The sequence below is a fragment of the Aegilops tauschii genome, chromosome 6 (genome assembly GCF_002575655.3).
Source record: "Aegilops tauschii subsp. strangulata cultivar AL8/78 chromosome 6, Aet v6.0, whole genome shotgun sequence".
Taxonomy (NCBI): Eukaryota; Viridiplantae; Streptophyta; class Magnoliopsida; order Poales; family Poaceae; genus Aegilops; species Aegilops tauschii.
Window position 1 is genome coordinate 476,978,679 of NC_053040.3, and position 20,150 is coordinate 476,998,828.

The window sequence follows — 20,150 nt, forward strand, 5'->3', positions numbered from 1 at the left end:
TGTGAACTGAGTCTAACTTATCTCTGGATGTCGGGCATAGCCCTTGCTGAACGGCCTTCTGTCATGCTGTCTTGACAATCTCTTCCACGGTTTCCTCCGCAAGTCAGCGAGCCTCAAATTTTTTTGTGCGGCCAGGTCTGTTGTCAGCAACCCCCGCGAGGTACTCGGTATCAAGGTAGATTGGCCTATGGTCTCATTTGCCCATCTCAAGATTAGCAAGACTCGCAAAAGGGTGCAACAACATCCAATCTGAGTTTGATACTGCCCGGTCAAGCGTCTCGCGAAGACCTCCACGAAACCGAGTGAATATGTCTCCTGCCTATCCAATGTCCTCCAAACCACAATCAGAGAGAGCATCTTAAAAAGCTTGCAACCTTGAGTGGTTGTGAGGGGCACCACCATCGTTCTCATGGGAAAATAAAATCTCATTAAAGTCCCCAATACAATCCATGGTAAATTTGACTGGGCATGTAAATCACGTAGCGTACAGCAAGGTTGGAAAAAACGATAGGCGTAAGCGAGGCGGTTGGCCTTCGCCTAGTGCCTAGGCGGTGGCTAAGCGCCCTAGGCGCAGCCTAGGCGGTAATATAGTCTTTACTCGTAGTGTATTTGTGATTATTATATGGGTGTTCATATTAGTTTAGGGCATATAAATAAGTTAATTACCATCTACTGCCATTGAAATATAACTCGGTTGGCATATCAGTGCAGCATGCGGCATGATTTATTGCTTGGGTAGGCAATTCCTTGCTTTCCTTGCCTAGACCTCCATTTATGCCCTAGGCAAGGCGTTTGGCCATTGCCTTGCGCCTAGGCGTGCCTAAGCGCCTCCTAGGCACTGCCTTTTCCAACAGAGGCGTTCAGTATGTACGTTCTTTGTTTTCCCTACTTGGTTCACCATATATACCCGTGAGCCTCCACATGTCACCATTCATCTCTTCCACTGAAACATCGATGAAATCTAAGGTGGTAGTATGGGAGTAGATCATAATCTCCTTCTTCCATACCATTAGCAATCCACCTTTCCTTCCATCAACACTTGAAGCAATTAGCATGTGATCCATGCGAAGTTTTTTCATCAAAATTACTGCCCTATCTTTATCCAGATGCGTCTCCGACAAGAAAAACACATCCGGTTCATGCCGCTGCTAGATGTCGAGAAGTGAACGAACTGTCGGGGCGCGGAGGAGGCCCCGACAGTTCCAACTGATAAATTTCGTTGTAGTACTAGCCAAACAGATGTATGTTCAGACCTAAACTCGCAAGGAGCATAGTGGACGGATATCAAGACTGCACGGACCCTTCCGAGAAGCCGACACGCACTGCAGGACAGAAAACCGAACGTCGTCGAAACCAACGTCGGGACAGAACACCAGTCGCTGCCGAAGCCAGCGTCGGGACAGAAAACTTGCACGATCTGAAGGACTCCCGATTCGTTCAACAGCCAAAATCCAGATGCATATGCACTATAAAAGCCATATGTAGCAACACCGTGGTCCGTGGATGCAGTCCTCGTGACGGAGGAGCAGATTTGAAGCAGCCAGTAAGAGCAACTCCAATGGGGGCGACCCATTTCGTCCGCCCGCATCCGTTTGGATCGGCGCGGACAAAAGTGACGCCCCAACGCGCCGACCCAAACGGACGCGCGTCCGTTTGTCATCCGCGGGTGACCCATTTCAGACCCAATTTTGAGCCGGATTTGCGTCGGCGCGGACACGAGACGGACGCGCGCGCGCCTACTCCTCTCCCCGGGCCCGCCTGTCGGTGGCAGCCACCACTATTTTCCCCAAAAACGCTCCCGCCCGCGCGCGCCCCGCCCCCCAACCAGCCATGGAGGACGCCATCGACCTCGACCTCGACGCCGCCGCCGGCCTCGCCTCCCTAGCCTCGTCCGGCGCCGTCGCCCCCCTCCGGGAAAGGCAAGCCTCGTGCCCCGCATAAGACCGCCGCGGCGACCAAGCCGAAGAAGGCGCTGACGCCCGAACAGCGGGCAAGGGAGTCGGCCAAGAGGAAGGGCCGGAGGCACGCCGCAGACGCGAGGGATGAGGCCGCTGCGCAGGCCGCCGCCGTCGCCGCCGCGCAGCAGGAGTTCACCAACGCCCGCGTCGCCGCGGCAACGAGGGAGGCGCTCTACATGCTTGGGGTAAACCCTAGCCAGCACAGCCTCGTCCAAGCCGCCGTCGCCGCGGCCAGCACCGGCTCGTCGGCGTTTCCTCGGATGGTGATGCCCGACTCACCCCGCGCATCGGCTTGCAACCCGGTCCCCGGCTTCCACGTCTACCCGCAGGCCTCCAGCCTCTCTGGGGAGTGCTCACCCGACGTGAGCGTGGTCGCGCCTTCCACGCCCGCGCCCGCGCCCATCAACCTCAACGCCACCCCGGTGGTCGGTGGCTCGTCGTCCGGCGGCACGAGGAAACGCGCGCGGCAGATGCCGGCCGGCGGTCTCTCGGACGCCCGTAACCTGTTCGAGGAAATGCCGTCCGCCGTCGACGAGGACTACATGCAACACCTCATCTTCGAGGGTGGTGCGCCGGGCGCTGGCTACGATCCCGAGGAGATGCAAACCCAGGACGGCCGCGGGGCGTTCATGCCGGCCGCTGGCTATGATCCCGATCAGGCGGCCTTCATGCGTGATCAGGTCGGCATCGACCTGGACGGCTTCCCCCTCGACCAAGAGTTCCCAGACGACTATGGGCTAGAGGAAGAGGACGAGTGTGACATCGAAGTGGAGCCTTTGTTCGAGGACGAGCTCGCCAACCAAACCGCCGGTCCTAAGCCGAAGCGCAAGAGCAAGCGCACGAAGGCGTACACAGCTGCCGAGGACAAGCTTCTTTGCGAGTGTTGGCGAGACATTGGACAAGACCCAAAGACAGGCGCCAAGCAAAAGCATTCAACCTTTTGGACTCGTGTGCACCGCGAGTTTCATGAGCGCAAGAAGTTTTCACCTTACCAATTTGTGAGCACGCGCGGGTGGGTCTCCATTTCCAAGCGGTGGAGGGTGATCCAACAAGAGTGCAACAAGTTTTGCGCCATCCTTGAGAGCGTCAAGGCCCGCCCCGTGAGCGGCATCGGCGTGCAAGACATGGTATGATAGCAAGCAAACCGCCCTCTTTTGTGCCATCAAGATCATCCTTTTATGTCTTCATTTTGCCATCACTTGCCCATATGCTTGCATGGAAACATTTTGTAGGCATTTCAAGCTTTGGAGGCATTCAAGGTTCAACACAATGGCAAGTGCTTCAACCTCTCCCATTGCTATCGGGTCATCAAGGACGAAGAGAAGTTCAAGGCACAATATGCCGCGCTCAAGGCACGTGGGGGGAAGGGCGCCATGGAGGATGTTGGGGAGGGCGAGCCGGCACGGCCGCGGGGGAAGACCAACTCCAAGAAGGAGGACAAGTGAGATGCGGCCACCAACGCCTTGATCGCAAGCGTGGACGGCATGATAAATAAGAAGGACTCAAGAGAGGAGGAGCGCCGGCGTTTCAAGGCGGAGCAAATGGATGCTTTCATGGAGATCCAAAGGAGGAGGCTTGATCTTGACGCCGAGAAGCAAGCCAAGATGTTCGAGCTCGAGGCGGAGAAGCAAGCCAAGATGCTAGAGATCGAGGCCGCCAACGCCAAGACAAAGGCGAAAGAAGTGGCTTTTGCAAGCATGATGACCGGGGTGGAGATCATGAAGGTGGATCTCAACGCCTTGTCGCCAAGGAAGAGGCCGTGGTTCGAGAAGATGCAGGCCGACATGCTCAAGTTCGACGACGAGTGATCTATGGCGTCGAGGGGCCATCTTTTTTGTATGCCGGCAGGTGTGCCGGCATGACCATGGAAGCCGCGATGGCGTGGTTGAACTCAAGTCCCACCATTTTTTGTGTGCTGGCATGTGTGCCGGCCGGCTGGCGAGTGCGCCAGTATGAACTGTGATGTTTTCTGAAGCCGGCATTGTATGCCGGCGCTGGCATGGTGCCGGCATGAGACATGGCCGCTGGCATGATCGGCCGCGGGCCTTTTTATTTAAAAGTTGAATGCGGACATGAAATGGGGTCGGCGCGTTGGGCGCATTACCGATCCAAATGCAAAACTGGGCGGACGGCGGGCGGGCGGCCAACCCAAACGGACAAAAAACGGACAAATACGTCGTCCGTTTGGATCGCCCCATTGGAGTTGCTCCAACCCACCCAGAAGCAGCGTCAATTGGCTAGCACAAAAATTCTCCTTCTCTCTAGAGACCATCAAACCAGTTGCATGGAGGTGCCCATAGCAAGGGCGCGTACCAGCGCAGAAACAGGATCAGCGGCCGACGCCCGCGGCCGCGGCGGCCAAACCCTAATTGCCTCCCTAATCACAGGAGCTCTAGAACATGTATTTTTTTTCGAGAGTACGTCAAAGGCGTATCGTACTTTTATAAAAAAGAGCAAAACAATTTACAAGAAGATCGAAGACGCTGCGAACAGGCTTCGATCGAACACCCACACCCACACCTACAAAAACTCTGAAACTACTCTCCCACTAGATTGTTGGAACCTCCTGCTCCAGCGGCCCTCCACTCCTTGGCTTGGTCGATGATCTGCCCCAACAATTGTGCCGGCTGCAGTTGCTGGTTAACCCTGCCAAAGACCCGGGCGTTTCGTTGTTTCCAAACAGCCCAGGTCGTCAACATGAACAAGGAGTCGAAGCCCTTCCTTTCGCTCCTTGGGATTGCGTTCGGGTCCAGCCTCTTGCGATCGCTTTCAAAAGATAGAGATGCTCTTACCGTTCCTAACCTACGTAATATCGGATTTTGGGAGCACAACAGAGACAACGTCACCTTTATTTTTGAAATGGCGTCATGTGTGCCCAGGTGCAATTGAGTATGGATCCGCTTGACAACAGGCAATTGAAAATGTTGAGTATAATATATATTAGGAAGTATATGATAGACTAGGATTTGTTCCTGCCTTGTCTTGTACTCCAAGTTGGTTATTGTACTTCTATATATATGCCGACGAGGCTCAACAATACATCAATCGATTTCACCAAATCCCTCTCTCCCTTCTAACATGGTATCAACCTAACCGATTCAAACCCTAGCCGCCGCCCCCGGGGCGGTCTGCCTCTATGACCGTCGCCGGGGGCCGCGCTGCCCGTACCTAGGGTTCGTCCGCCGGTCGTGTTGACCGACTGCCCTAGAGAGTCTCTTTCCCGAGCTCTTGCTCCGGGTTTTTCTCTCTCGCCGGTCGTTTTGATCGACGTTTCTTTTTGGTTTTTCGATCTACGATCAGTTTGCATCGCCCGCCGCCGCCGTCGACCACCGTGCGCCTCTACTCCGACACCGGCGCGACCGGCCGGCCTCTTCACCGACCCAGCGGCCCCGCGCGACAGGCGGCCCCTCACGACCGAGGTCCGCGCGTCGTCCCGCTCGTCGACCTACGCCAGCCGTCACCGCCCTATCCCCGAGTTCAGCGCGCCCCTCCACCGATCGAGCAATGGGTTGCCGTTGCGTCGCCCCATCGGGTCACAGCGCCGCCGCCCCGTGGTTCTCCCCGTGGCTGCACTGATCCGCGCCGCCGCTGCGGCGCCCCTTTGGGCCGTAGCGTCGCGGCACGTGGTCCCCGCCGCCACCCTGAGGCTGTTCCCGTGGTTGCACCACATCGCGCGCTGCCGCTGCGTCGCCCCTTCGGGCCGTAGTGCCGCGGCCCGCGGTCAACCGTCGCACCGAGGTCGTCCGCTCCAGGTCGTCCCCGAGGCTGCACCGACCCTCGCGCTGCCGCTGCGTCGCCCCGTCGGGCCGTAGCGAGCGTGGCACGCGATCCCTGCAACCGCCCCGAGGAGTTCCCCGCCGTCGCCCCGACCAGCCCGCCGCCGTTGTGTCGCCCCTTCGGGCCGTAATGCTGCGGCCCGCGGTCCACCGCCGTCCAGCGCGTTGACTTCCACGTGATATGCGTCGCGCCGCCTCCCTTGGCGCGGGAACGTCACCGTCCGCGCCGGTCTTCGTCACCCTGTTGGGTTCATTATCGCCTACTTCGAGCACCGTCGCCGCGCTCCTTCTCTAGCCGCCGCCGCCGCCTCCTTAGGCCGCCGTGGCCGCTGCTATTCTTCCGCGGCTCCCCGGCGACTAACTCGACACCGGCGACCCCCGACTCGACACCGACCACGGTGTTCTTCGCACGGCTACCTCGACTATGGCTACACCACCTACGCTCTCGACTACCTCGACAAACGGCACAAAGGGCTACCGCCTTGCTTGAGCAACCTCGTCGGTTTCCACTCCAGCCACGACTCCGCGATGTATCGACCGTTACGACTGTGGGGGGTGTCTGTCGGCTTGCCTTCCGATTCTTCTCCAGTCTCATCATCTGCGTCGCTACCATTGTGACTGTGGGGGATGTTGAGTATAATGTATATTAGGAAGTATATGATAGACTAGGATTTGTTCCTCCTTGTCTTGTACTTCAAGTTGATCATTGTACTCCTATATATATGCCGACGAGGCTCAAGCAAAAAAATATGGACCCGCTTGACAAGTTGGGTTGGGCCATGGAGAACGAGCATGGTCAAATCTGCGTGCTTTCTCCTCCCCTTCCTTCCTTCCTTCCTTCCTTCTTTTCATCTTCCTATAATCCTAAACAATCATCGCATTCACACCCACCCATCATATCGGCGTATGTATATATCGGAGCAGAGCAACCAACCCGTGGAAAGCATGTCAAGCATGGCGACCACCACCATACTGCTGCTGCTCATCGCGCTGCCTTTGCTGGCGGCAGCGGCCTCGGCTCAGCTTGTGGCGCAGCCGGGGTGTCACAACAGGTGCGGCAACGTCAGCGTACCCTACCCCTTCGGCATCGGCGTCGGCTGCTTCCGCGACGACGGCCAGCCGGGCTTCCAGCTCGACTGCAATGACTCCGGCCCCGGCCGGCCGCCGCGCCTCACCGTAGTCGGCTACGGCTACCACCTCGCCGCGCTGTCCCTCGAAGGCGAGGCCCGGACCGACCTCAGGGCCACGCGCCACTGCTACAACTCCACGTGGGAACTCGTCGATAGGGTTACGGAGTACATGTCCGTCTCCGGCACCCCCTACCTCTTCTCGTCCACCAAGAACCGCCTCGTCACGCTCGGCTGCCCCAGCCTCGGCTACTTCAACGACGGCAGAGGCTTCTACGTCAGCGGCTGCACGTCCGTGTGCCGGCCGTCCCAGTACGCCCTGCCGGGCTCGTGCACCGGCGTCGGCTGCTGCCAGAGCGCCATACCCAACGGCGCCGACTACTGGGAGTCGACCCTTTTTAACTTCTCGCCGGGGCAGCAGGACACCGTCGTCTTCAACACCAACCCCACCTCGTGCCGCTATGTGTTCCTCGTCGAGACCAAGTGGTTCGACGGTCAAGCCTCCCACAATTTCGTCAACCGCACCGACGACTTCACCGTGCCGCTCATGCTAGACTGGGCCGTCCGGAACGTCGGCAACTGCAGCGCCGCCAGGCGCAACGCCACCGACTTCGCCTGCAAGAGCGCGGGCAGCCGGTGCTTCGACGCCACCAATGGCCCTGGGTACCGGTGCAGCTGCCCCAAGGGCTACGACGGCAACCCTTACCTTGACGGCGGATGCGCAGGTACACATCCTGATTCCTGACACGGTCGAGTCACACGACACCAACATTTTATTTTTAAATGTAGTAGTGTTATGTTACTTCAGGAGGGGAACGTTTGGTTCCTGCATACATATGTACCTTGTATACGGAAAAATAATTAGCAATTCAACAAAAAATCAAAATTTTCTGAAAATATTTTTGAAATAAACTTGACCTTTCATTGTACTAGTGAGAAAAGTTTCATAAAAAGAAAATTTGTTTTTGACTTCTTTTCAAAAAAGACAAATTATCGGTCAAAATAGCATGAATAGTGATCTATAATAGCAAATAAATTTTGTCTTTTTCATTGTGAAGTCAACATTGGATTTTTTTGTGAAAATTTCTATACTAGTGCGCAAGTAAGTCAAGTTTAATCTAAAAATACTTTTGAACTAATTTAACTTTTTGTTTAATTATTTAAAAAAATCTCCATATAGGATGTATATAATGCGGGAGCCGAAGGGTATTTTCCTACTTCTGTACTTCTATTACTATATTTGTGATGATCATTTGTCTGACCAAATGATGTTGAAATTGCTCTGCAAACTGAAGATATCGACGAGTGCCGTCGGAAAGACGAATACATGTGCTACGGTGAGTGCACAAACACGCCGGGAAACTATACTTGCGAATGCCCTCCAGGTACGAGTGGAGATGCCTACAGGGAGAGCGGCTGCCGGGCAAATGACAAGTTCACCTTGGCTCTCAAAATTGTTACAGGTACACACACGGATCTTGGGTCGTCTCGTGACATATTACACATATTTCATTTGTTCTTGATATTAACATATTTATTTTATCCAAAAATATCATTGGTCCTCCACGGGAATCTAAACTAACAATTGAGTATGCGATGTGTCATATCCAGGAGTTAGCGTCGGGGTGTTTTTGTCACTATTCACGTGCTTCTGGGTCTACCTAGGACATCAGAAGCGGAAGCTCATCAAGGCAAAGCAGAGCTTCTTCGAGCACAACGGAGGAGTCATCCTGCAGCAGCAGATGCGTTCCTACGGTGGTGCCGCTGGGGGAGGCAGTGGTGGGTTCAAGATATACTCAGAAGAGGAGCTCAGGAAGGCGACCAACAATTTCGCTGCTGATCAGATCCTCGGTCGCGGCGGCCACGGCATTGTGTATAGAGGTGTTCTCGAGGACAGTACCATAGTGGCTATAAAGAAGTCCAAGATGATGGAGGAAACCGAGACCAAAGAGTTCGCAAGGGAGATGTTCATACTCTCCCAGATCAACCACCGAAACGTCGTCAAGCTACACGGATGTTGCCTTGAGGTGGAGGTGCCAATGCTGGTCTACGAGTACGTCTCCAACGGCACCCTCTACCACTACATCCATGGCGGCAAGGGCCTCGAATCCAATACGGCACTCGAAACCCGTCTACGGATAGCGGCAGAGTTGGCAGAGGCTTTATCGTATATGCACTCATCGGCTTCGCCCCCGATCCTTCACGGCGATGTCAAGACGGCTAACATCTTGCTCGACGGCAACCTCACCGCCAAAGTTGCGGACTTTGGGGCGTCGAAACTGGCGCCTAGTGATGAAGCCGAGATTGCGACATTGGTGCAAGGCACCTGCGGATACCTGGACCCGGAGTACCTCATGACATGCCAACTGACTGACAAGAGTGACGTGTATAGCTTTGGTGTCGTTCTGTTGGAGCTTCTGACAGGAAAGAAGGTGATCTGCTTCGATGGGCCAGAGCAGGGCAAGAGCCTCGTGTCCCGATTCACGACAGCCATGAAAACCAACCGACACGATGAGGTCCTTGATAGCCGGGTGAGGAAGGAGATGGGCTCCAAGGCATTGGAAGAAGTCACACATCTTGTGATGCGATGTGTGAGCATGAGTGGGGAGGAGCGACCAGCAATGAAGGAAGTTGCCGAGAGGCTAGAGGCATTGAGGAGGTACCAGCAGAACCCATGGGGTCAGGCTGGTGCCGGAGGTCTGGAGGAGGGGCAAAGCTTGCATGGCAGGGAGCAACAACGTGATGTGACTTATAAGTTTATACCTCAAGATGTGCTTGATGTTGAAGAGGGCAGTACATACACATTTAGCATGTAGATTCATCTATTGTTGTTCGTGACCCTTTTGCAATGTGTGACTCAAATGTGTGATTGAGTTGGGGTGGCTAGCTGGATCATTTGACTGATGTGCATATTCTTCACCCCAGATCCTTAATAACATTTCTAGTGTTACCTGGGGATATTGTGTGTTTGTTTGAATGTTTTTTGCTCTAAATTCCCAACTTATCAAAGTGTGCTTCACTTGCAGATGTTGATGAGTGTCTTGATAAAAAAAATATGTCGAGACCGCAATATCATCGGGGGCTTTATTTGCTGCGCTCTGAAACAAAATATGATCCAGAGAAAATGTAGTGCACCTCATCCAAACAGAATAATCTCAATATAGGTATATATACATGGCACCTATATACATACCTTTCTATTTATATTAGATGATTGATATATATATATATATATATATATATATATATATATATATATATATATATATATATATATATATATATATATATATATACATATATACATATAAACGGGATCTTATGGGGTAGACACTTACACATTTTGTACACATGTGTTACCATTGGACTAGGTGCTGCCTTGGCAATGCCGCTTGTTGGTTTGAGCGGGGTATTATTTTTCTATAGATGGACAAGAGGTATAAGAAAACAAGAACGCAAGATGTACTTCCATAAAAATCAGGGCCTTCTTGAAAGTGCTTAGTATTCATGTGTGTTTTTGTTAATTAATCACAATATCTATGAACTAATGTTTTCAATTGAGAATTTGAAGAAAAGTTTCATATGCAATGCATGAAAAATATTGGATGAATTGATGTAAGTCATCAATTTGTGTGTAAAGATATGTTGCAAGATTTGATGGATTTGGACTAAAGACAATGAGTAGACCCACACACCACACAGACGAAGCGCCCCATCTTCAGCTCGTAGCTCACCATAAGGGACGCCTTCAAGTGATGCCTCGTCGTCGACATGCCGCTGCAACACCATCACTGCACTTCATCGCCAAGGTCTTCATGAACATGGTATACTATTCACCAACATCTTTGTTGACACAAAATTGCTGCCTCGTCCACAAGATGGACATCTCTAGCGTCCTCTGACATACTTGTCTGCATGGCACGTCATCAATGACGGCAAATACTGTGACACGGCAACATCATTGACCGCGTCATCCATGTTTGCATCGACACGACATCACTATAGTGATGACCCCTACATGGCAACAATGTCCTGCAAAAACCGATGTGTGCTTCATGGGTTTCTCCGGTGTTGGCAGAATTGATGGATTCATCAACGACGTCACCTTCTGACATCTGCAAGGTGCATAGTCCATGACGACAACACCCTCCGAGATCTGCAAGGTGCACCATCCACGACCACAACTCCGCCATAGCGCAGTTTTTGTGCCTCGGGCTTTGTGTGACTTCATCCATGACGACTACATCATCGATCGCGGCTACGTCGTCATGACCAGATAGCTCGACATCGACATCGACATTAAGGACTATGTCTATAGCTACACATCGGCAACAACTCAAGTCAACAGCATCCACGCCACTCCCCTGTGACTGCCGGGGAGGCGGGGGTTACAGAGGAGAAGACAAGGAAGGCACCATCCTAGGTACCGACCCATTCGACATTAGAGGCATAATTGATGATGGCGAAGTGGAGAATATGACAGAAGCGCAAGACTTCAAATTCACCCACAATCTTGTCAAGCTACGACCAAGGGAGGGTGTTAGAAGTACAATTGAGTTCGGTTTGAGGTAAGGAAAGATAGGGATAGTATTGGTTTAAATCATACATTACTTCTCTTGTACTCCAAGTCTCTCCACCATTGTACTCTATATATACCTCTACGAAGGTTAGATAGGTACGTTGTAGAAATATTCAGGGTTTCTCTATTTTTCACCTAAGGAACATTGTAAGTTATTACAGTAACTTGCATTGTTCATTGGTCACTTTTTCAAAATTTCTATTGTTTAGCGAACACGCTAAAGACAAAAAGAAAATGTTGAGCTGTGACAATCTTGTCAAGCTGAACATTATTAAGCAGATGTTTTAGACATGGTGACATGGCTAAGTGGCAATATGCAATTGAATATTGATCCACTTGACTACTTTCCGCGAGCACGCCATGGAAGACCAGCCAAGTCGAACCCGCTTTCCTCAATATTGCTGCTTTCTCCCGGTTCATGCATCTCCCTCCTTCCTTCTTCCAATAATGCTACTCCATCTCGAAAATGCATAGGAACACTGGGCGACTCACCTCTATGATATCTCACCATTAAAGAAGCATAGGGATCCATGTCATTATATTAGTTTGGGTGTATTCTTTAGTTTAGGATGATGAATTTTTTTCTTTAAGAGAAGTATATGGTTGTATCCTTCTGCACACTCTTAATGATCTCTGAGGATAATAAATGCGTTATTGTGGGTGTCTTGAATGACATGTGACAGTGGTCCCACATGCATGCAAATTTTGTTGAGCCTCACGTTTACACCACATCTAATAATATTTAGTTTGTCTGACTAGTGAATAATTAATAAGATTTTTTTAAACAAGTATGTTTTTACCAAGTTTTTAAGAATCATTTCAACTTTTGAAAAATATGTTTAATAGATTTAAATCATTTTATTTTTTTTTGCGGGGAAGATTTAAATCATTTTCAAGATTTAGGAAATGTGGAACCAAGTTTTGTCAAATTATCTTTCTTCTATAAAAACTGAGAATCTCATTCTGAGAAAATAGAAGTAAATAGTGGGTTTCACGGTTATAAGATTTTAATTCTTGGAATAGTCATGGTACAAATTCCACGAAACTATGTCTTTCTTGGGAAATCAAAATTTTACTATACTAACTCCTGGGAAATTATGTAAGAATATTGAGAGATTTTCGTTATATTTCTTGTCGTTTGTTTTTACTAAAAACACAAAAACTTCATGATAGTAATTCTAAGAAATTTCATTACACTAATCTCAGGACTTTTCCTTTTGTAAAATATGTGTTATTATTAGTCACATTGGTTGTCGGTTTTGTACCGTGCATTTCACGCGGCCACAGGTCATAATGCGCCATACAAATTTATTTGTATTACCACCACATACACTTTCATCGCCTACTTTTTCACACACCAACATTTAAATCGGACACTGTTTCACACCCTACAATCAATGCGATGTCCAAAAGTCGTCCATGGAGTCTTTGTTTTGGAAACTTTACAGACCAATTAACACTATGGACCCACCACACTGCCATATATTGAATGACAATGGCCAGGTACAAACTGTTCCGGTGTACACATTGGCCGGGTATTCACATGTAAGAAATCATTACGTCAAAGGATGCACGCATCCCCAGCGAACACGGGGGCGGACGTGATTTCAGTGTGTTGCGTCGCCGAGTGCTCCTAATCCGCTTCCCTCATCTAAATTACTTGTCGCCATTTTAGTATACTTTTTGGGCAAGTCGATTTTCTATCAGAACTGATTTACATTAATTCGGATCAGTTGATATTTTTTTTAAAAATTAGTCCATGATGCATTGGATGCTTGGTTGTGAATCGATCATGCAAGCCAACCACATATAGGCCTGATAGGCAAATTGAGTTGGGCTAGTTTGTTACTCGGCTAAATAAGCCTATACTAGTGATTTTTTTTTTTGCAAAAAAGGTGCTTTCTAAAAAGTAATAGATTAGTGGCATCGGTATTACCCCTACAAAAGTAAAATAAAAATCAAAAAATGAACTAAAAGCTAAAACAAAATAAATAAAACATTTTCTATGGAGGAATGAATTCACGGCATTGGTATTACACATTCAGAAGTAAGAAAACAAAAATACTAAAATAAAATAAAAATAATAAATTTTCTAAAAAGAATGAAACCCTTTAAGAAGAAAGAAAATGAAAAAGAAAAACCTTTAAAAACTTGCACACAACTTTGCAATAAATTGCAATTTTTGAAATATGCAAAGAATAAGCATATAATAGTGCAATTTTCGCATACTATAATTTACACACATATTATTTAGGACTTTTACTTATACTTGCACACACAAAAAAAGAAATGCATTTCTAAGAAGGAATGAATTAGTGGCATTGATGTACTCTTTTAGAGGAAAGAAAGTGAAAATAAATAAATAAAATAATTATAAAATTTGCACGCAATTTACAAAAAAGTTGTATTTTTTTATACTCCCTCTATTCCAAAATACAGCGCTTCCTCTATCCCCGTGCTTCAACTTTGACCATAAATTTAACCACTACCACTGAATTCGTGTTCAAAAGAACTTTTCAATTATATAATTTTTTTCTCCCGCCGCGGTCGTTCTCGTTGGTTAAATTTATGGTCAAAGTTGGACCTCGAAAAACGCGGGCGCACTATATTTTGGAATGGAGGGAGTAATATGCAAGAATAAGCATATAATAGTGTAATTTCGCAAAAAACATGTTTACTAAGAAGTAATGAATTAGTGACATGCTAAAATTGGTATTACCCTTTAAGAAGAAAGAAAATGAATAAATATAACAAACTCAAAATAGTTAAATTTCCTAAGGAAGAATAAATTAGTGGCATTGGAATTACCAATTATGAACAAAGAAAAAGGGGAACAAAATTTGAAACAAATAGTGACATAATTTGCACAAAATATGCATAAAATTTGCGATTTTTAAAAACATGCAAGGATAAGCATATAAAAGTTGATTTTTTGCAAAACAAAACTAAGAACAAATGAATTAGTGACATTGGTATTACCTTAAAATAGAGTGAAAGTGAAATAAAAACTTAAACAATATAAAAATAATAAAGTTTCTAAAAGAGAATGAACTAGTGGTGTTGATATTTCCTTTAATAATAAATAAAATAAAATAAATAAAAACTTACACCAAAATTGCACTTTTTGTAGTATGCAAAGAATAATCATATAATAGTACAATTTTAGCACATATTATATAGTATTTGTATGTTTATATTTACACTCACCAAGCATCCTATAAATACCGACAAAATAAAAAATAAAAACCAATTAATAAAGAAAAGGAAAAACACATAAAAACAGAAAAAACAAAGGAGATATAAGAAGGCTGAGCACTGGAATGGGCTTCGGCCCATTAAAGAATTGACTGACCCAAATCTGTGCTCAGTCAAAAATAAAAAGGTCAACACAAACACACAGATTAACCCAGAAAAAAAAACAACACGGATCTTAACGCAGAAATCTATGGCCCAAAAATTGAGTGACCCAAAATTAATTTTCAGCCAACTTACATATAGCTAAAGTGATACTTTTTTTATCAACAATATCACCTTTTAAGGTTATTTTAGTGTACCTTTAATATAAAATTATACTAAATCAGCGACAATTGACATGAGTAGGAGACCACTTCTCAGCCTAGGCTCATCTGCACCCTCGTTGAAGAAAAAAATCAAAATAAATACTAGAAAATTCAAAAAATTACAAATTTTTTGCATGTTAGATAATTTGATGCGTGGGGCCCGTTCTAATTTTCAAATCATTTAGATATCTGAGCAACTCTCGGCAAAGAAGACAAATTCAAGGTTTGTAAAAAAGGTTACTGTTCATGCACTGTTCTGACCCGATTTGCCTTTTTTGTTGAGAGCTACTTAGATGTCCAAACGATCTGAAAATTGGAGCTGACCTCGCGCAATAAATTTTCTACAATTCAATATTTTTGAATTTTTTGTGATTTTTTTCTAACCGGATGCAGATGAGCCTGGGCACCGAAACGCCGCACTCAGAGTATACTCCCTTCATTCTAATACAAGTCTTTCTAGAGATTTTAACATGGACTACATATATAGACATATTTTAGAGTGTAGATTCATTCATTTTTATCGGTATATAGTCCATATTCAAATCTCTAAAAAGATTTATATTTTGTAACCGAGGGAGTAGTTAATTACTCCTGTTGGCAAGACCGGTGGTCATGCGGTTACGCAAATCATACTCACATCCACCATCGGTCCATCTCCATCGTCCACACAGCTCACGTGACCGCGTAAGTATATATCGGAGCAGAGCAACGAACTAGAGAAGAACATGTACTGCTTCTCCTGATCGGTGTTGCATTTGCTGGCGGTGGCGTCAGCTCAGCGCGTGGCGCTGCCGGGGTGCCGGGACAGGTGCGGCAACATCACGGTCCCCAGCCCTTTGGCATCGGCGCCGGCTGCTACTGCGACGACCGACTCCGGGGCTTCCAGCTCGAGTGCGACGACGACACCGTCCACGCCCCACCGTCTTCGGCCGCTACAACCGCGTCGCAGGCCTCTCCTCGGCAGCGCCTACCTCTTCTCGTCCACCGAGAACCGTCTGGTGGCGCTCGGCTGCCCTAACCTCGGTTTCTTCGTCGACGCAGCCGGATACTACGTCATCGGCTGCATGTCCGTGTGCCGGCCATCCTGGTACGCCCTGCCGGGCCTGTGCACCGGCGTCGGGTGCTGCCAGAGCGCGATACCGCCCGGGATCAGCTTCTTCGAGCCGCACCAGCGCAAATTCCCGCCGCACCAGGACGACAATCCCACCTTCATCAGCAACGCCATGTCGTGCCACTACGTGTTCCTCGTCGACACTGAGTGGTTCACGTACAGCGACCTTGTCTTCCTCAACCACACCGACGACTTCGACATGCCCGTCGTGCTCGACTGGGCCGTGCGGAACGTCGGCAACTGCAGCGCCGCCAGGCGCAACGCCACCGACTTCGCCTGCCGGAGCGCGCGCAGCGAGTGCTTTGACGCCGACAACGGCCCCGGGTACCGGTGCAACTGCTCCAGGGGCTACGACGGCAACCCCTACCTCGACGGTGGATGCACAGGTGCACACCCTCCTGATTCCTGAATCAATTCTAAAGTGCAACTGCTCTGTTACGTACTACATTTGGTTGCGATTTGCCTGGTCAAATGTTCAAATCACTTTGCAAACTGAAGACATCGACGACTGCCAACTGAAAGACGAATACTCGTGCTATGGGGTCTGCACGAACTCGCAGGGAAGTTACACTTGCCAATGCCCTCCCGGGACAAGTGGAGATGCCACCAGGAAGGATGGCTGCCGGCAGAAGGACAAGTTCACATTAGCTCTGAAGGTCGTTACAGGTAACACATTCCACTTATCTAGTTGATTCGTCCTGCAAATTCTTTTGGGCGATCCTTTTGAAGAATAATGTTCTTTCCGGGAATCTAAACTAATAATCAAGTATGCAATTTGGCATATCCAGGAGTGAGCGTGGGGGTGTTCTTGTCAGTGTTCATGTGCTCCTGGCTCTACTTGGGGCTACAGAAGAGAAAACTCATCAAGGCAAAGCAGAGCTTCTTCAAGCACAACGGAGGCGTCATCCTGCAGCAGCAGACGCGTGGGGCTGCCGGGGGAGGCGGTGGCGGGTTCAAAATATTCTAAGAAGAGGAGCTCAAGAAGGCGACAAACAACTTCACCGCCGACCAGATCCTCGGTCTCGGTGGCCACGACATTGTGTACAGAGGTGTCCTGGAGGACAATACTGTAGTGGGCGGCCATCAAGAAGTCCAAGATGATGGAGGCCACCGAGACCAAGGAGTTTGCGAGGGAGATGCTCATCCTCTCCCAGATCAACCACCGGAACATCGTCAAACTGCACGGCTGCTGCCTCGAGGTGGAGGTGCCGATGCTTGTCTATGAGTACGTCTCCAACGGAACTCTGTACCACTACATCCATGGCGGCGAGGGCCTCGACATCAACAAGGCACTCGACACCCGCCTTCGGATAGCAGCAGAGTCTGCCGAGGCCCTGTCATATATGCACTCGTCGGCCTCGCCCCCAATCCTCCACGACGATGTCAAGACGGCCAACATCCTGCTCGACGGCAGCCTCGCCGCCAAAGTCTCTGACGTCGGGGCGTCGAAGCTACAACCAAGTGATGAGGCTGAGATTGCAACACTGGTGCAAGGGACCTGCGGGTATCTGGACCCGGAGTACCTCATGGCATGCCAGCTCACAGACAAGAGTGACATCTATAGCTTTGGTGTTGTTCTGCTTGAACTCTTGACAGGGAAGAAGGTGTTGTGCTTTGATGGGCCAGAGGAGGACAGGAGCCTCGTCTCCCGATTCACGATGGCCGTGAAAGCCGACCAGCACGACGAGCTCCTTGAGGACCAGGTGAGAACAAAGATGGGCCCAGAGGCGTTGGAAGAAGTAACGCACCTTGTGATGCATTGTGTGAGCATGATCAGGGAGGAGCGTCCATCAATGAAGGAGGTTGCTGAGAAACTGGAGGCTCTAAGGAGGTACCAACGACACCCATGGTGCCGATCCGAAGGAGGGGCAAAGCTTGCTTGGCGAAGAGCAACAACATGATACGTTCAGACCGCAAGATGTTCTTGATCTTGAAGAGGGTAGTACATATACTTTTAGCTTGTAGCAAAAAAAAAATGCTAGAGCTTTCAATTTGTAGATTGTTCCAATGTTTGGTGGGGACTCGTTTTAAAGTTGGACACAAATGTGTAAAATCTTATGGATGAAACAGCAGAAATGTAAATTAATTCAATTAGAAAATAATTTTTTTTGCGAGAACAGAAGAGCATGTTGATTAACAAAAGAGAAATGCAACTGAAATAACAAATAGAAATGTTCCAAACAAAAAAAAACAGTTGTAGCGGATGTGCTCCTCGGAAGTAACATAACGGGCCCAAAATCGCGCGAGGCCATATGTCAATGTGCGCAGCCCAAGGCCAATCCTTTGGTCTGGACAAAAGCGAGTGCATGCACATTGATACTCTATGTCTTATCTTTAGCGAGATCGAAGCCGAGCTCGTCTACAGGGTGCCAGTAGTGGGCCGGTTTATTGACCTTGTGGTTTCATCACGTTTGACGTCAAACACATGTTTATTATTATTATTATTATTATTATTATTATTATTATTATTATTATTATTATGAAAATTCTAAATACTTATATTATTAAAGGAATAATTTAGTTAATTTTTTAAAAGTGTTCATCGCTAAAAAAAATTTCATGCATCATAAAAAATGTCTGCTCAACTTTTGGAAAATGTTTACACAACTCAAAAATGTATGTTACTTTCTTTAAAATGGTCACACGTTTAAAAAGTATATACATGACATTCTGCAAAATGTTATGCATTATAAAAATGTTCTTGCAATTCAAAAAATGTTTCATACCATATGTTATATTTAAATTTGTTCACATGTTTCAAAAATATGTTTGTGACATGTCAAAAATAATCTTTATATATTGTAGAAAGTGTTCGCAGAGTTGAAAAAAATCATCTCGTTCATTAAAATATTTCAAGGTGTATTTGAAAAATATTTAACACATATTCATCAAAATTTTAAAAACATGTATTTGAGAAAATGTTAATCATGTATTGTTTTTGCCATGTGTTAATATGTATTTGGAAAATGTTAAATGATATAAAGCATGTTTTAGATGTATACTAAAAATGTACAATTTGTGTGAAAAAAGTAGACATGAAATCATATGTTTGAAAAATAATATCATAAACGTGTACAAAGAGATGTTCTTATGTATATGAAAATTGTACACTGTGTACGAAAAAATTACACGTGTTGAAAAAAGAAAAATCTACCTACTATAAAGAGAGGTGATATTCTTGGTTCGTCATTTTTCACATGACGATTTTGCCCCTCCAGCAAATTACATATTACGTCCGAACTGACACTACCGCTTCGTTTCTATCTAAATAAAATTGCGCCCTCAATATTCTCTCTGATCAGCACGGTCCCACGTCGGCTCCTCGACGACGTTGTGTTTCATGTGGCTATGCTGGGATACCCTTCGTTCTGAACTGCTTCGAGCCGTACCAACGGAACTTCCCGCCAGGGCAGAATGGCGGTTCTGATCTCGCCTTCATCATCAACACCACGTCGTGCCACTACGTGTTCCTCGTCGAGCTTGATTGGTTCAGCTACAGCGACCATGTGTTCCTCAACCGCACGGACGACTTCAATGTGTCGGTCGTGCTCAGCTGGGCCATGTGGAGCGTCGGAAACTGCAGCACCGCCAGCCGCAATGCCACAGACTTCGCCTACCGGAGTGCACGCAGCGAGTGCTTCAACGTCACCAATGGCCCCAAGTACCGGTGCAGCTGCTCCTAGGGCTACGAAGGCAACATGTACCTCGACGATGGATGCATAAGTACACATGATTCCCGAGACGAGTCACACAACGTCGTAAAAAAATATACAACTTTTACAGTAGTTGGCATTTTTTGGAGCCGTTCGTTTGTCTCGATCTAACGGCGCATACATACGTAGTACTCAAAAGTACGCGGATGAAAGTACTCGAAAGTACTATTAGTCTAGGGGCATTTTAGTCCTAGGAAATATATGACAAGGTGGGGCCCTCTCGTCCAATGCAAAACCGCCGCCCCTCTCCTCCAATGCAAAACCGCCGCCCCTCTCGTCCAATGCAAAGCCGCCGCCGTGCTCCTTCCCCTCCTCCATCACCATTG

General features: G+C 47.9%; 2 protein-coding genes across 2 annotated transcripts; both read left to right on the plus strand.

Annotated features, from left to right (window-relative positions):
* The first annotated feature begins 6,688 nt into the window (after window positions 1–6,688).
* On the plus strand, window positions 6,689–9,870 carry LOC109742869 (wall-associated receptor kinase 2-like). Its single transcript, XM_020301961.2, has 3 exons — window positions 6,689–7,586; window positions 8,157–8,324; window positions 8,473–9,870. Exons 1-3 carry the CDS (start codon window positions 6,689–6,691, stop codon window positions 9,675–9,677), a joined length of 2,271 nt encoding a protein of 756 aa, XP_020157550.2. The 3' UTR covers window positions 9,678–9,870.
* A 6,194-nt stretch (window positions 9,871–16,064) lies between these two features.
* Window positions 16,065–19,794, plus strand: LOC109742858 (wall-associated receptor kinase 5-like). The gene is made up of 5 exons (XM_073502570.1): window positions 16,065–16,497; window positions 16,610–16,767; window positions 17,185–17,942; window positions 18,450–18,510; window positions 19,414–19,794. The coding sequence occupies exons 1-5, from the start codon at window positions 16,065–16,067 to the stop codon at window positions 19,792–19,794; spliced, it is 1,791 nt and encodes a 596-aa protein (XP_073358671.1).
* The last annotated feature ends 356 nt before the right edge of the window (window positions 19,795–20,150 follow it).